A 17,473-nucleotide genomic window follows, 5' to 3' on the forward strand; every position below is an offset into this window, starting at 1 on the left:
GGTGGTGTTGTTAGTATGCTATGTTGAAAGTCTGATATTTAGCTTGAAACAACTCTATGGTTACCATTGTACATTTTTGTAATGATCCAAGTATCAGGTATGGTAATTCAATAGTATTTTTTTGTATATATTTATAATTGGGATAATGAACAGTCAGAGAAGCAGATTGGTCTTTTATCACCTTGAAGGGATATTTATGTGATAAAAACTGACTTACTCTACATTATTCTGCTTATTGCATGGTTACTAACCAATTTAATAAATAAATAGACAATAAATATTGGTTTGAGTAATGTTTTTTATAAGCTTGCTTGTAGGGATCACACAGTGATACTAGAAGCAGGAAAGATGACTTGCAGTACCTGGAGGAGCGGGTAGATATCAGACCGCTAAGTAGTGCCATTGACCAGTCAGAATTAAGTATTGCAGAGTGCCTGACCAGGCTCACCTCGGGAGCCAGACATGTCCAGGAAAAGAGTGGTGAGGGTCCGGTACAAGTTAGATACGTTGCTACACCCACACCCTTGAAACCCGGTGTCACGGCCACCAGGCCAGGATGCCGATCTGCTTTTCCCCTTAAGTGCTGAGTACCAGGGAAGCCTGACCGCTTGAGTGAAGCTGCACAGTGTTGTCAGATTTTGCTAATTTGAAATATGTTCTTTTATCGTAATCTTGACCAACCACTTTGGATATTTCGGTCTTTCCCTATTCAAGTGGATAGGAGCTGCACTTTCATGCCACTTATTACATTGAAGATAGCTGCCAAAACTGCCCAAGTACGTTCCAAAAATGGCCGCCGAGTGGAATGACTTCCCAGTGGACATGACTTACATTCTTGAAATGGTCTATACACTCTATGTGAAAATCCCAGGAGATCAGCAGTTACAGAAATACTCAAACCAGCCCATCTGGCACCAACAATCATGCCACGTTCCAAATCACTGAGATCACATTTTGTCCCTGTTCTGATGGTTGATGTGAACATGTTTAGATGAAACTTCAGGGTACTTAAAAAAATTACCAATGTATTACCAATTTACTGAAAAGTATGTCTAAAAGCATAGTAGTATCATGGTACTTATAGTATTTTATAGCCAGTGTGCATTATAATTAATAATTAATTAATTAATTAATTAATTAATTAATTAAAATCTGAACTAGCCATGTTATTTTGCCATTAACTGTTGTTACAGTAGTACATTTTTCAACTTTTTCTTCTGGTTTAGTGTTTTTGCCAGAATATTGGTGATATTTTCCATAAAATCAGCCAAGCAAAAGCTTCATTTCCACCTCTTAACAGGTTTCGAATGATTTCACCCTCAGCTAATGTTTAGCTCTCCCTCGACATACTCATATCGACATACACAATGTAAGAAAAACACTTCATTAGTCCTAGCAAGCAAACCACAGTAGTTAATAACCTATAGCATAAATATATGATGATGGTCCAGTAAGGAGCTGCGTGAGCCAATATTCCTCCAGCAAAATCCATATTAATTTCACTATGCAAATGTAATTTTGTGTTCATAAAAGGATAAATGACGCTCTCCGTTGTTAGCATGGACTGCAGGTGTCTGTGCTTTCGTTTAATTGTAATCTAAGCGACATACTGTACATAATGATCAAGATTTCTAATCTGTTTTTTTCTTTCTCTCTGTGTCAAATTAATGACACTCAAAATCCAAGTGTGCACAATGACCGCTTCACACATTTAGCTTGTTTATTTATTGCGATACCTTATGCTTTCTGTTCATGAAATTAGATTCATGCTCAATAGAGACAATTAGCCAGTTAGTTTAGGGTGGGAAAATGATAAGACAAGATCAGTTTATTCTTGTCAATCAATATTCTTGAATTGTGAATTTTGGCAGTAGATACATAGCACAGCTTGTTTGTCGGGTTAATAATTCAAAGTTTTTTCTCTCTGATTATTGAATTGATAATAAGGATTTAAACAAACAGATATGTGGAGAAAAAAAAAACTGCAGGTCAGAACCAAATTGTAATATTTTGTTTAATCACATACATGTAGGTAAATGCTACTCTCAGAATGTGATGTCTAATTCAAGCCCAATTACAGTAAGATGTAGGCTTCAATTCAGAGTGTGAATCTCACAAAAAAAATTCTGTTTGGGTCAAAAAAGACCCCTGAAATGGTTAGTTCACCCCAAAATGAAAATGATTCAATAATTTACTCACCCTCAAGCCATCCTTGGTGTATATGACTTTCTTCTTTCAGCCAAACACAATCGGAGTGATATTAAAAAATATTCTGGCTCTTCCAAGCTTTATAAAGGGAGTGAATGGTACCTTAGATTTTGAAGCCCAAAAAAGCCCATCCATCCATCAAAAAAGTAATCCATACGGCTCCAGGGGGTTAATAAAGGACATCTGAAATGAAGCGATGCATTTTTGTAAGAAAAATATACCTATTTATAACTTGATAAACTATAATCACTGGCTTCCGGTAACAGCCGTCTGCATGTTCACAGGAGAGTCGAGTTGCGGCGTATGACGTAGGCGTAGCGTACCATTCACTCCCATTATAAAGCTTGGAAGGGCCAAGATGTTTTTTAATATAACTCTGATTGTGTTTGGCTAAAAGAAGAAAGTCATATACACCTAGGATGGCTTGAGGGTCAGTAAATTATGGGATCATTTTCATATTTGGGTGAACTAACACTTTAGGGTACAGTAGATAATTGCACACCTCCCTTTTGATTATAAACATGATCATTATTTTTCATTCTAAACTCAAACTTTCCAGTATTTGTGAAGTGGTGGTGGCCTAGTGGGCTAAGCGCATAACTTGTAATCAGAAGGTCGCTGGTTTGATTCCCACAGCCACCACCATTGTGTCCTTGAGCAAGGCACTTAACTCCAGGTTGCTCTGGGGGGATTGTCCCTGTAATAAGGGCTTTGGATAAAAGCGTCTGCCAAATGCATAAATGTAAATGTAAGCATTTCATCTGGAAGAGTGCCACCTTTATGTCAGTGGTGGTACTGTTCTTTTACAGTAGATTTACAGTAAACCCCTGTATGTTTATTATTGAAAAAAGATGATAATTTGATTGCAGTACTTACACATTGTATCTGTATGAAACAAATACAAAATCAATTATTATTTATTACATTTTTATATTATTATTTCAGAATATAAACATCTCTTTGGTGGGTGAAAAATGAATGAAAAATCCCATATTCTTCCATATAAAAAAAAACCGCATCCTTACGCATATCTAAGGATCAAGATGGAATAGAGACTTGGGGAATGGTCTCTTTTGGCTTTTGCCTGTAAGCAACCATTTACTGTAGTAAGTACCTAGCAACCACCTATCACCCTAATAACCACCACAACACCCTGACATTGCATGAATATATAAGTGTCATAAAAATGTATTTATTTTAATTTTTTTTGTATTCTATTATTCATTGTTGTGAAGAATCTAAAGGCATTTTCACCAAATACAAGATTAAGATTAGTTACAGTTTTTAATTCCGAAATGGGTTAAACATGACAGGAGGGTTAAAGGAATAGTTCATACAAACATTCATTAATTACTCTCATGTCATTCAAGATTTGTATTTTTCCACCAAACCTTACATATGCCTTCAGTAGACTTAGAATTTGATGAATGAGTTGCATGGATTACCTTTGTGCCCTTTTTAAACCCAAAGCCATTCAACTCACAACCGTCTGAATCAAAGCAAGACCAACACTCTGTTTCTCAGGATGCCAACAGCTGTTTTAGACACGCCGGCCTGTTGTCAAACACGATTATTAATGCTGGAAGCAGCAGGTGTGTTTGAGGGAAGACTAGCGCAAATCCACATCAACACCAGAGACGAGAGAGGTGCTGAGAGACAGAATCAAAGGAAGAAATTGAACCAGAGAGGGAAAAGTGGTGGAAAGGGCAAGAGAGTGAGTAATAGAGAACAGGAGACTTGGCATGTAGGGGAGTAACTAACTAAAAGTAATGATGAACACAACAGTCTCTGGAATTTACTCAGAAAGGTGCCAAAAACAAAAGACATTCAGTGAGTGGCAATACTGTGTATGGAAATGCCTTGTTGATGTCAATTTCATTTGAATTAATTGGCTTGTTCAGAAGGTTTCTCTAAATAACCTAGTTAAAATAAATGATTTAACGATTCAATTTCATGCAGCGATGGGCAGTGGAATTCATTTTAGTTAATGGGTTGGTTCGGACCAGTTCGAGTAAACAATTCCCTGATTCACTTGAGACCCAGAGCAGTAGTCACTCTGTCTTTTTTAAGCTAACTTTGTTGGTTAATTGCTGCTGTTTATCACTGTGTTTTTTCACCTCAGTCACAGTATATAAATGTTTTCTTTGAGTGCTTTTTTGTTAATAGCTTGTAGTGAAGCTGATGACTTTTTAAAAAAAAGAGCAGCTTGACTGTAGTTGAGCTATTTTAGGTTATGAGTTGTAGCTTGAAGCTACAGTTTTAAAGTAGCTTCCCAGAATCTGGTAGGATGCAGAATGAGAGTGTCGAAGGCAGAAAATGAGGGATTGGCAGGGGAGGGGACTGCAAAGCGACGTCAAGCTGTGAAAGTCTGAGCTGCCAAGGACAGTTAGACCCACTGATGTCATCACAAGGTGAATGCCGTCAAACGCAGCCCCCATGCATCATCCCTTCTCCCGTCCCCTTTGCTCTGATTGGCTACAAGCGCTACAGGCATCACAGACCTGAGTAAGGACGGAAAACGTAAGGAGGGGGTTGGTTACAATGCCAGACGGTTGTGCCATTCAACTGAGGTAATTTGATTCATGCCAGGTTTTGGCTGACATCACTGCCGTTCACTCTGTGTGTGTTTGCACGCACCGCTTAGTTTCCGCTTTACTCTTAACTGTGTCACAGCACTTTACATCTCACTTTCATCTCCCTAGATGTGCTCGTGATTTCCACTGACAGACGAGTAATAGCAATCAGGCCGCCCATCAATCCACGACTCCGTGCCTAAGCAACTGTAGTGGAGTCTTACCACTACCTCTTCAGCCATATAGATTTTAAAGGGATAGTTCCCCGAAAGTAATATTATGTCTATTTATTCTCTTTCAGTGAGTTTCAGTTTCAACAATAAAGTAGAAGAGTAACCATGACTGTCATGGCAAGATTTGTAATGAATAACTACGGTTTTATCTGTTAAGCTATTATTTGTCTTCAGAAAAAATTCTGAATAATCCAAATCAGTCAAATTAATTTGACTTCCTAACACTACATATAATTTATTTTAACCGATTTATTTAGATGAACTGTCTAAAATGAATTTGACTGCCCAAAACGACATATAATTTAATAATTGAATCATTTATTTTAACTGATTAAATCAAATAAACCTTCTGAACGAACCGATTCACAAAAATGAATTTAACTGCCCAACACTACAAATAACTGAATCATTCATTTTAACCGGTTAATTCAAATAAACCATCTAAACAAACAAATTCACTAAAAGAAATTTGACAGCCCAACATACAAGTAGTTGAATCGTTGAATCATTTATTAGACCGGATTCATTTAGACCACCTGAACGAACTGATTCACGGAAATGTATTTGACTCCCCAACATAACATATAATTGAATCATTTATTTTAACTGGTTAATTAAAAGAAACCGCCTGAACAGTTGAATTGTTGAATTATTTATCCGACCAGATTAATTTAGATGAGAACCGTTTTAACGAACCATTTTTAAAAAAATTAATTTGACTGCACAACACTACATATAACCAAATCATACATTTTTTTAACTGGTTAATTCAAATAAATCATCTGAATGATTCACTAAAATTAATTTGACTGCCCAACACTACAATAGTTGAATTTTTTTTTTAACCCGTTCATTTAAATAAACCTTTTGAACAAATCGATTCAATAAAGTTAATTTGACTGCCAAATTCTACATGTAGTTGAACCGTTGACTCATTTATTAGAGCAGATTCATTTAGATGAATCATCTGAATGAAATGATTCACGAAAATGAATTTGACTGCACAATGCTGCACATAATTGAATCGTTGAATCATTTAGTTTAACCAGCTCATTTATATAATAAATGTTCTGAACAAACTGATTCATTAAAGTGAATTCTACTGCCCAACGCTACATGCCATTGAATTGTTAAATCGTTTATTTGAACTGGTTCATTTAAATGGTCTGCTCTTATATAGCACTTTTTCTAACCTTAGAGGTTACCAAAGCGCTTTACACTGTGTCCCAATCACCCATTCACACACATATTCACACACACACTCATTCACCAATGGCGGCAGAGCTGCCATGCAAGGCGCTAGCCTGCCATTGGGAGCAACTTGAAATTTAGATTAACAGTCTGAAGAAACCACTTCACTAAAATGAATTTGACTGCCCAAGACTGAACCCTTATGAATCTCTTTTGTGCATTGCACACCAGTGGAGAAGTTTTTCAAAATGTCTGAGCTTCTCTTTTCCATACAATAAGAGTGAATGGAGACCAAGGCTGCCAAGCTCCAAAAAAGCACATAAAAGTACCCCATACAACTTGTGTGCTAAATTCAAAGTCTCTCAGAAGCCATACAACAGCTTAATAGAGATAAACAGTCAATTACTATATTCACCATCTTATTGGATGGGAAATAGCTGCTTGGACTACACATTTCGAAAGACGTGAGAGTGACTAAATGATGAGAGAATTTTAATTTTTGTTTAAATAAATTTAAATATATTTCATGCTTCCACTCAAATCAAATTGTGCTTATTCAAGCTTGGAGACTAATAAAAACGTATACAATTTTTTTTGATATATTGCTGAAATGAGTGTTTGAAACAAAATGTTATTCCACAGTCCTTAAGAGAGAGCGAAATTGTTCATGCGTACACATGGGAGAGAAAGAGAGCTGATTGATTTCAACACGTTCTTGTACATCTGAGGTTTGAGATTTATTCTGTATTCTGTCCCGTCTGGCTGAGCTCTTTGACCCCTGAGCATTCCCTTCATTAACATATAAAGCACATTTCCTTCATATCTGAAGGGAATGCCGTGCTGGGTTAAACAGAGATGAAGAGTGAGAGAGAGAGAGATTGAAAGAGAGTGAATGGAAGGAAAAGAGGAAAAAAATCATTTTCACAGTTTGTTCACTCTTCTGCCTACTGGGTCAGGCAGGGTTTCAAAGCAAATAAAAAATCCTAATGACCATAATCACATCTGAAATAGGGGCAGCTATATCTGAAGCTGACTGCAGGAGTGTGGCGCAGCATTAACAGTTCCTGTCAATCAACAGGATGTGTCACTGCAGTTGTTGTTCTACCTGTCCTGTGGGGGAATTGGATGAATTGAATGTGTTGTCATTAGGGCTTTCAATTGATTAAATTTTTCAATAGATATATTGTAATTACATGATATATGCTGATAAATGAATCAAATGAATTGCTAAGCCTCTAAATGAAGTTAATTCAAAGACATTATATTATTGTGGCAGATGAAAGCATTGAATGCTTTCACAGAAAAAAATCTGGCTTTAGGAGTTTCACTGGCCTACAGTCCACAGCAAATCATTCTGTGATGTAGTTTTCCAATCTGCCCAAGGCAGACTTAAGGGCTGTTCACACAGGTTATTTTCTAGCATCACGTCTGCAGTATATATTAGTTGTTGGTCTATGGAAATTTGTGTTAGACAAACATCTTTGGCCACTTCATCATGTCTCACTACGTTTTAGCGTACTTGCCACGAGCAACACTTTTTTAAAACTGTGTGTCAAGTTTAAAATAGTTAAAGTGTTATAAACACGCAGTATCGCCGCTTCCTATATGCATATTACGCAATCTGTGTAGGGCACCAACTCCCTAGGGGGCAACAGAAACTCCACCGGCTGTCCTTACTCAAACTTACCATCCAACAGTCATGGAGTGATGGGGGATCTTTAGTGCTGTTGTCCAAGACTTTATGCATTTTGTATGGTTTTCAGTGTGGGTCAGAAATGACCCGAAGGACAACAGGGGGGTGCAGTTTCTTAAGACTGCATATGTGTGTTTTTAATTCTTTCTTTTTTTAACTTCTACAGCTGGTGCTGGTAATAAAATGGGCTGGGCTTTTGGTCTCGGGCTGGAGAGGTTGGCCATGGTTCTGTTCGGCATCCCAGATATTCGACTTTTCTGGAGTGAGGACGAACGCTTCCTGAAGCAGTTCTGCTTGTCTGACATCAATCAGCCTGTAACCTTTCAGGTAGGATTGACACTTTCTATCACAAAGGGAATCCAATACTTGGCTTCCCTGCTAGTAAACTTAGGGTTGCAGGTTCAAAATTGGAAAAGAGTAGAAAAGACTAGTGCAAGCCCTAGCGTTCTCAAATGCATAGCTTCTCGGTTACTTTCAAGACAAGACACTTGCATGCTCAAATGTTCACTTCGGACATATTTTTTTATCACAAAGTTAATTGTTTGTAGCATCTTTCTGGGCCAACAGAGACACAATCACTGTTTGAAACTGATTTAATAAAATGAAGACTATTTACTGTTGTCTTGTGAGCAAGCTTTGATTGTTTACAGCTCAGCAGTCCTTGTACATCAATGACATTATCAAATACTTTAGGTGTATATTGAATGCATTGTTCATAGCTGTCTGCAGTAATAACACGCCTGTAATTGCATCTCAGACACAATTAAGCTGTAATATCTACTTTCAGATGTTTTTGCATCTGTTACCTTAATTTGATTCTGAACTTTTCATTCATCAATACATAAAAGGGTTCAGACCTAACTAAGAATATCTCAAACTAGGGTTCCCGTTCAGACACGCAACTTCAGTCGACATTTTGAGCATTTCTCGTCTCTTATTTCTGTCCTGATTTGTGAATTGATATTCTGTTCCTCACTTACTTCACTGCCTCTTTCAGTCTTATTGTATTTTTTTCTGTTCGTTATTACACTAAGGGTCAAAGGAATACACACAGTACCATATCCCATAATAGTCAGCCGTATGACGTTAGAGCTTACAGACAATGTCGGGTACAAGTTTGCAAGATGAATCACAATAGATTTATCTGACAATACTCAAAAAATTTGGCGTGAGATGATGTAGTGTTTTTTGGTGGGTAGGTCGAAAACCAAGTGACAAATGAAGTTTAAGCTGTTCGGTCATGTGCCTGGAACCGACATTGCACATAGACATCAGTGCACAAGGAAGATAATCCATAGTGACAACAAACAAGGGGAGCTGAAAGACATGATTTGGCAAGCAATTGCTGACAAAATGAGAATATGTTATGTAATGGATAGTTTACATTCAGTCGCACATTATCATATATATACATTTTATTTTTTTATGTAGACATTACGAGTCAGCGCTTTTTAAGCTGTCAAATGTTTGCACACAATTATTAGAATGCAATACTTAACAGATGATGCACTAAGAGTCAAAATTGGCCTTAAAGTCAACATGAAATCAAAATAATACACGCTCCTGGATATATGCACATTATTCATTGGTGCACATTATTCCAAAAAACAACAACAAAATATTGCATCAAAATTGCATCACTTTTGCTTTGCAACCTTTCCTCTCCAACCACCTGGCTCCATTTTGGTATGCCCAGTCAATTCCCAATAAATACAAGTTTTTGGGTTGAAAATCCTGTTTTAATATTAAATATGTCTCATTATGGAAGTAAAATGACTGTGAACATTCTTTCGTTGACTTAAATACACTAATGCAGATTAGAGCAGAATTATAATTCCCTTGGTTATAGGAATTGTATTATAATTGCAGTTGCATTAAGGCCACTGTCTACTCTATAAAAATTCACACTGGAAATAACTACATTTAAATTTACAGTAAAAACAAACAAATGGCCGCTGTGGTTGCCATAGCTTTATTGTAAAATATGGTGGCAATGTTTCAACCATGACAGGATGCCATTTACGTCCCTGTATATTTTGCAGTTCACAAATGCATGTATAATAAAATGATACAAAGTTAAAATAACTACTTACTGGAACTACAATAATTCTGTGGAACACCATTTGGGTGATTCTAAATGAATGCTATATACATGAACTAAACCGCATAGAATGTTGCAATAATATGTCCCGATATACGTAACAGTTATCAAAAATAATAAGAACTATTTCAATAAAATGTCATTAAATGTGATGCAGTGTCTTCTGGGAACGTCTGATGATTGTTTTTCACCCTATTTTTAACTTTAGATTAATGAAAAAGTACATGTCTTGTTTTGTTAAATGTAATATATGTTTTCACTGTTAACAATACGGTAAAAAAACATAAAAGGCAAAAAGGTTTAGATCCAATGTTTTACAGTAAAATTACATGCATTTGCTTGTTATATAGCAGTTTTCACCGTATATGATAAGTTAACCGTTTTTTTATTTCTGTAGTATTTGTACATAATTTTTCCATTAAAATTACGAACATTGTACACATTGCACCTGATATTTCAAAATAGAAATATTAAAATCTCTCTCAAATTAACAGGCCTGACCTGTTGGACTTGCTTCACTTTAACTGCACACAGACATTAATAGAGAGTTAAAAAAGCTGCTATCTTCTATATATCCTATATTGTTGGGACATCTTTGTCTAGCAAAGGTCTAGGCTTGACACTACCCATGTCCTCATATAGACGAGTGAGTGAGGGTGTAGTGCAGTGGCAGGCTGGATTCTAGTGTTCTTGCAGTGTGTGTGTGTGTGAAATGAGTGACTGATTACCTGTGCTCTCTAGGTGCAGCTCATTTCTCAGCCCATCTCCTTCTCTGCCCACTGTCCATTACTCAGAGAGAGAGAGAGAGAGAGAGAGAGAGGTCTGTCTGTCTGTCTGTCAGATTGTCTGATGCTCTTCTGGGGTTATAGATGACTTGCACAGGAGTGTCTGTCTCTCTCTTTGCTGTAATGAGGTATGACCGGGGGTCAGCGCTCTCCTCCCCCTTGTGTGTTTTGCTGTGTCCTGTAAGAGAAGAATGCACAACTGCACACTATAAATCACTACACACAATAAGACATACTGTGTGAGACACACACTGCTCATGCCACACCTCCACTGTCAAAAATGTTTCTAGTAAGACAAGTGCATTGTACACACATTTGTATCGGCACTATCACACCGGTACTGGATGCTGATTGGTTAACACAGTGTTTCAGTTGTGCATCAGTTTAGCAGTAAGTTACGAGAGGTCATGTTATATTGTGAATATAGCTGTGGCGACTGGTACTTATCGAAGAGGAGAAGCACAGGCTATCGAGAAAACAGTCTTTCAAAGTTTGACTGCAAGCCCAAACTGAAACAAACTATTTGTTGTCTCAACAACCACAATGAATAAAAATAAATAGCTTCTACTCAGAAATGCATATTTTGTAAAAATGTTTAGCTTACTTTATTTTCATTAATGTGTACAACACAAAATAGCAATTTTAAAGTTAACTTTTTTTCCCTCCCATTTTCTCCCCGATTTGGAATGCCCAATTCCCAATGCGCTCCAAGCCCTCGTGGAGGATGAATCTCAGTTGCCTCCGCGTCTGAGACCGTCAATCTGCGCATCTTATAACGTGGCTTGTTGAGCGCTTTATCACAGAGACCTAGCACATGTGGAGGCTTCACACTATTCTCCGCGGCATCCACGCACAACTCACCACGCACCCCACCGATAGCGAACCCCATTATAGAGACCTCCGAAGAGGTTACCCCATGTGACTCTACCCTCCCTAGCAACCGGGCCAAATTGGTTGCTTAGGAGACCTGGCTGGAGTCACTCAGCACACCCTGGATTCGAACTTGCAACTCCAGGGATGGTAGTCAGTGTCTTTACTCGCTGAGATACCCAGGCCCCTTATAGAATTAAGATTTGAAGTGCTACTAATTAAAACATTCAAGTGCAGAACTGAGGTTGTGAGGAATAAGCTGTTGCGCTTGACTGATTTAAGCATGTTTGTTTGGTCAAAAGGGACTTATTGGGGCATTGAATGAGTTATTATTAAGAATTCATAGAGATTTGATCTTTAGTATTATTGATGTTGTTTTACATACGTATCTGTTTTGTGTAAACTCAACATTAGGCTGATCAGTGGTCAGCTTGGATCCTGTTCAATCCTTGTCATTTTTCCTTGTGCATGTGAATATGCATAGCTGAAGCTTTACAGTATGTGCACTTCTTTATGGAAACAAGTTTAATGCCTGACTTCAGTTATTACTTTCTTTAGGGTCAAGTCATTTATGGTAAGTTGGAACAGTGATAAATGTTCATTTGAAACAACTTGCTATATTTGCTATTACTATTGCTTTTTGTATTGCATTTTTAAGTACATACATTTGAATGAACTGATACATTTGTGTATATCTAAAAAAGTTGAATGACCATAAGTTGAATTTACTTAAAACATGTGATGCAAAAATGCTACGTATTTATTTTAAGTAAATCCAACATATAATTTTTTCCATGCATATGGACGCCTTCGATGTACTGTGTGCACACTACGACTGCTTTGTGATACTCTTTAAGCACAGTTGACAGCAGGCGCTTGAACCAATGACGTGCACAGATGCAACCTTTTTCGTGTCTAGAAAACATGGACTGCACGAAGACAGTCAAAGTGTGCTTATGATGTCATTTGAATCATGAACCCTGTACGTTAGACAAACAGGTACGTAGAAAAGGAAGTATACTTTGGCCTTTACAACTAGCTACTGTTGTCCAGCTATTTATTAGCAGAAGAAACACACTTAAGGAATTTGCTTTATAACATTTGAATGCAAATTTGCATTCTTGATATTTGTATTTTGTAGAAACTGTTGCACAAAAACAAGTGGGCATTTATAGCTGTATAGCTATATTGTCAAGGCTGCATGTTATCGTTTACCACTCCACTCGCGTCACAGAGCCAGACTTTTGGCTATCGGCATAAAGTCTGGTCCACTTTGCAGCTTTTGCTGGCCAAGAAGCACCCACTTAGACAGGGAGAGACCAGAGTTTTGTTTTTATGTACTGTTTAGGTATGGGTAAATCTGACATTTAAATTACAGCATTACAAATTAAGTATAGAAAAGGAAATATTCAAATAACGATTTAACAATAAATAAAATACATAAAAAACTGAATAAATTAACGAGAAAAATCTGAATTTCTGTCCATACAAAAGTAACAAGTGATTATTTCACAAATACCTGCAATTGCAAGAAGCATCCGCAATGAGCTTTGATGCATTCAGCTCACGGCTATAGAGACAAATAGCTGTTTAGTCCACATTTACTGCAGAAAAGATATATTTTATTATGGCCGATAAAGTGTATAAATTGAGGTTGTGTTAGGCAACCGATTTCCTTCATTGCTGTGCTAGTTTCATGTCACTCGTTTCACTCTGTGGTCTCTTTCTCCTCACGTAATAAAATAATTTAACCTCAGACCAGAGGGCGTAGATTCCAGGGGGGATGGGGGGGAGGTAACACCCCAACACACATACAATTTTTTTTAGATGATATTATAATAGTTATAACATGATCAATGGAAACATGTCAATTCTTAAGACACTGATCCACTGATCATGCTTGAGATGTTTCTACAACTTGATTGGAGTCCACCTGTGGTAAATTCAGTTGATTGGACATGATTTGGAAAGGCACACACCTGTCTATATAAGGTCCCACAGTTAACAGTGCATGTCAGAGCACAAACCAAGCCATGAAGTCCAAGGAATTATCTGTAGACCTCCAAGACAGGATTGTTTCGAGGCACAGATTTGGGGAAGGGTACAGAAACATTTCTGCAGCATTGAAGGTCCCAATGAGCACAGTGACCTCCATCATCTGTAAATGGAAGTTTGGGACCACCAGGACTCTTCCTAGAGCTGGCCGCCCAGCCAAACTGAGAGATCAGGGGATAAGGGCCTTAGTCAGGGAGGTGACCAAGAACACGATGGTCACTCTGACAGAGCTCAAGCGTTTCTCCGTGGAGAGAGGAGAACCTTCCAGAAGAACAACCATCTCTGCAGCACACCACCAATCAGTCCTGTATGGTAGAGTGGCCAGACGGAAGCCACTCCTCAGTAAAAGGCACATGACAGCCTGCCTGGAGTTTGCCAAAGGCACCTGAAGGACTCTCAGACCGTGAGAAACAAAAGATTGAACTCTTTGGCCTGAATGGCAAGCGTCATGTCTGGAGGAAACCAGGCAACACTCATCACCTGGCCAATACAATCCCTACAGTGAAGCATGGTGGTGGCAGCATCATGCTGTGGGTATGTTTTTCAGCGGCAGGAACTGGGAGACTAGACAGGATGGAGGGAAAGATGAATGCAGCAATGTACAGAGGTATCCTTGATGAAAACCTGCTGCAGAGCGTTTTGGACCTCAGACTGGGGCTTCTTCCAGCAAGACAACAACCTTAAGCACACAGCCAAGATAACAAAGGAGTGGCTATGGGACAACTCTGTGAATGTCCTTGAGAAGCCCAGCCAGAACCCAGACTTGAACCCGATTGAACATCTCTGGAGAGATCTGAAAATGGCTGTGCACCGACGCTCCCCATCCAACCTTATGGAGCTTGAGAGGTCCTGCAAAGAAGAATGGGAGAAACTGCCAAAAAATAGGTGTGCCAAGCTTGTAGCATCATACTCAAAAAGATTTGAGGCTGTAATTGGTGCCAAAGGTGCTTCAACAAAGTAGCAAAGGCTGTGAATACTTACTTTTTTTTTATACATTTGCAAATATTTCAAACAAACTTCTTTCACATTGTCATTATGGGGTATTGAGGAAAATAATGAATTTAATCCATTTGGAACAAAATGTGGAAAAGGTGAAGCGCTGTGAATACTTTCCGGATGCACTGTATATATTATTTGTATTTATTTTGTTATGTACTTATATCATGGTGGTATTATAGTTTTCCATACCCTCCAAACATATAGATTAATTCTTCTCTTTCCCTCTCTTGCAGCCTCTCAGTAAGTATCCTCTGCTCTTTAACGACATCTCTTTTTGGCTGCCATCTGAAGGCTACACGGAGAACGACTTTTACGACCTGGTCCGAAGTGTGGGAGGAGATCTTGTGGAGAAGGTCACGCTGTTGGACAACTTCACGCATCCAAAGTAAGAAATCTTAAAAGCCTTGAAGCTGAAACCAAGAGACTTCTTTCATCATAATCAAACAGGTGTTTCTATGGCAGAAGGACAAAAACTACTGCCAGTTATTTTAGTAAAAATATCTATCTATCTATCGTTCATAGTTATATCCTTTGTCATTTTACCGCGTTTCAGATTCTTCCGTTTTTTTCTCCTGTTTCATCTGCGTGTATTTTACCAGTTGCTGCTGACACCTAGCTAGAGTCTGTGTTTGTAGCCTTTAATCCTTAAACATCTGCCATTTTTAAGCACGCATCAGGTCTTCCCGTATTATTCTCTTATCGGGATTCAACTGCGCGCATATTCCACCTGCATCCGCTTTCTATTTTTATCGCGGTTAAACTGCGTGCATTTTTTCAGCACGCACCCGTTTTTTCTCCCCTGCGGTACACAGATTATTGCATCGATCTCAAAGCACCGCTTACCAAGAACAACCACCACCAACAACAAACAATTTTGTGAGGGATTCAAATCAACCTCAAAACCCTCACTGCTCAGGAACAACGAACAATTTGCGGTAAGTCATGGCATCGGCTCATGTTATTTGTTCATGCATTGCATGTCACATGTTTAAAATAGCCTCCTCTGTCAGCAGTGAGGGATTCACTTGTGATAAATGTAAGGAATTAGTCAGGCTGACGGAGAAGGTTAATGAGTTAGAGACTCGCATCCGAACGCTAGTAGAGGTCAGTGAGAAAGAGAAGCCGGTAGATACTGTTTCGGATGCGGGCAGTACAGAGAGCAACACACACACTTTGGTTCCGGCTATAGAGCCCCTGCAGCAGGGCATTTGGGTGACGCCTCGGCGGCATACTCGTTCAGCAAAGAGACACCACTCTCCCGCTCCTGTTAGGGTTTCCAATAAATTCTCCCCACTCAGTGATACACCCACTGAGAATCATATTGAAAGAGCCCTTGTTATCGGTGATTCTATTGTAAGGAACGTGGAAATAGAGACTCCAGCCACTATTGTTAATTGCATTTCGGGGGCCAGAGCATCTGACATCAAATCAAATTTACAAGTGCTGGCTAATGCTAAACGTAGATTTTCTAAAATTGTTATCCATGTCGGCACTAACGATGTCCGGCTTCGCCAGTCGGAGATCACTAAAGATAATGTTAAAGAGGTGTGCAAATTTGCAAAAACGATGTCAGACACTGTAATATGCTCTGGTCCCCTCCCTGCTCGTCGTGGTGATGAGGTTTATAGTAGATTAGTGTCACTGAATGGCTGGATGTCTGAGTGGTGTCTGCAGAATAAAATAGGATTTATTGACAATTGGAAAAGTTTTTGGGGTAGACCTGACCTGCTAAAGAGAGACGGACTCCATCCCTCCAGGGAAGGTGCCGCTCTCCTCTCTAGTAATTTGGCTCATAGACTTAATAATGATATTAATTGACTAAATGGGGCCCAGGTCAGGAAGCAGACAAACTGGTTAATCCGAACGTCTGCTAGCTGCCATGAGACGTCACACAGGTCACATAAACTACAACACATAGAGACTGTATCACCTAGATATCTCATAGAGACTGTGTCTGTTCCCTGAACTACCAAACACAATACCCTCACTAAATCATTTAGAAAAAATTTGATTAAGGTCAAACTTGAACAAAACAAACAAATTAAAAATAAACATCATATAAAAATAGGGCTACTAAACATTAGATCTCTTGCTACCAAAGCACTAATTGTCAATGAAATGATTACAGATCATAGATTGGATGCGCTCTGTTTGACTGAAACCTGGCTTAAACCGGATGAATATATTAGTTTAAATGAATCTACTCCCCAGGTTATTGTTATAAACATGAACCTCGTCTGAAGGGTAGAGGAGGAGGTGTTGCTACAATTTACAGTGAAGTTTTTGGTGTTACTCAGAGGACAGGATATAAATGTAAGTCTTTTGAACTAATAATGCTTAATGTGACACCGTCAAATACAAATATAAATAAAAAATCTCTGTCGTCCTTTACCCTTGCTACAGTGTATAGATCACCCGGGCCTTATTCAGATTTCCTTAGTGAATTTGCAAATTTTTTATCAGATCTTGTAGTTACTGTAGATAGAGCCTTAATTGTTGGTGACTTCAACATTCACATAGATAATGAAAATGATACATTGGGATTAGCATTTATCGATATTCTCAACTCTCTTGGAGTCAAATTTACTCAATTCTGACAAAACAGAGGTTCTAATTATTGGACCAAAAAACTCTAAAAATAAGCCACTAAAATATAATTTGACTCTAGATGGGATGTACTGTTACATCATCTTCAACAGCAAAGAACTTAGGTGTTATATTTGATACCAATCTGTCCTTTGAAAATCAAATTACAAATGTTTGTA

General features: G+C 38.3%; 1 protein-coding gene across 1 annotated transcript in view; it reads left to right on the forward strand.

Annotated features, from left to right (window-relative positions):
- Positions 1–17,473, forward strand: part of fars2 (phenylalanyl-tRNA synthetase 2, mitochondrial) — a 177,450-nt gene that overhangs the window by 77,926 nt on the left and 82,051 nt on the right. Inside the window, exons 5-6 of the mRNA XM_052115234.1 lie at positions 8,065–8,225; positions 14,942–15,093. Coding sequence (XP_051971194.1) covers positions 8,065–8,225; positions 14,942–15,093 — 313 coding nt within the window. The remainder of the gene's footprint in view (positions 1–8,064; positions 8,226–14,941; positions 15,094–17,473) is intronic.

This window comes from Xyrauchen texanus, chromosome 42 (genome assembly GCF_025860055.1).
Source record: "Xyrauchen texanus isolate HMW12.3.18 chromosome 42, RBS_HiC_50CHRs, whole genome shotgun sequence".
NCBI lineage: Eukaryota > Metazoa > Chordata > Actinopteri > Cypriniformes > Catostomidae > Xyrauchen > Xyrauchen texanus.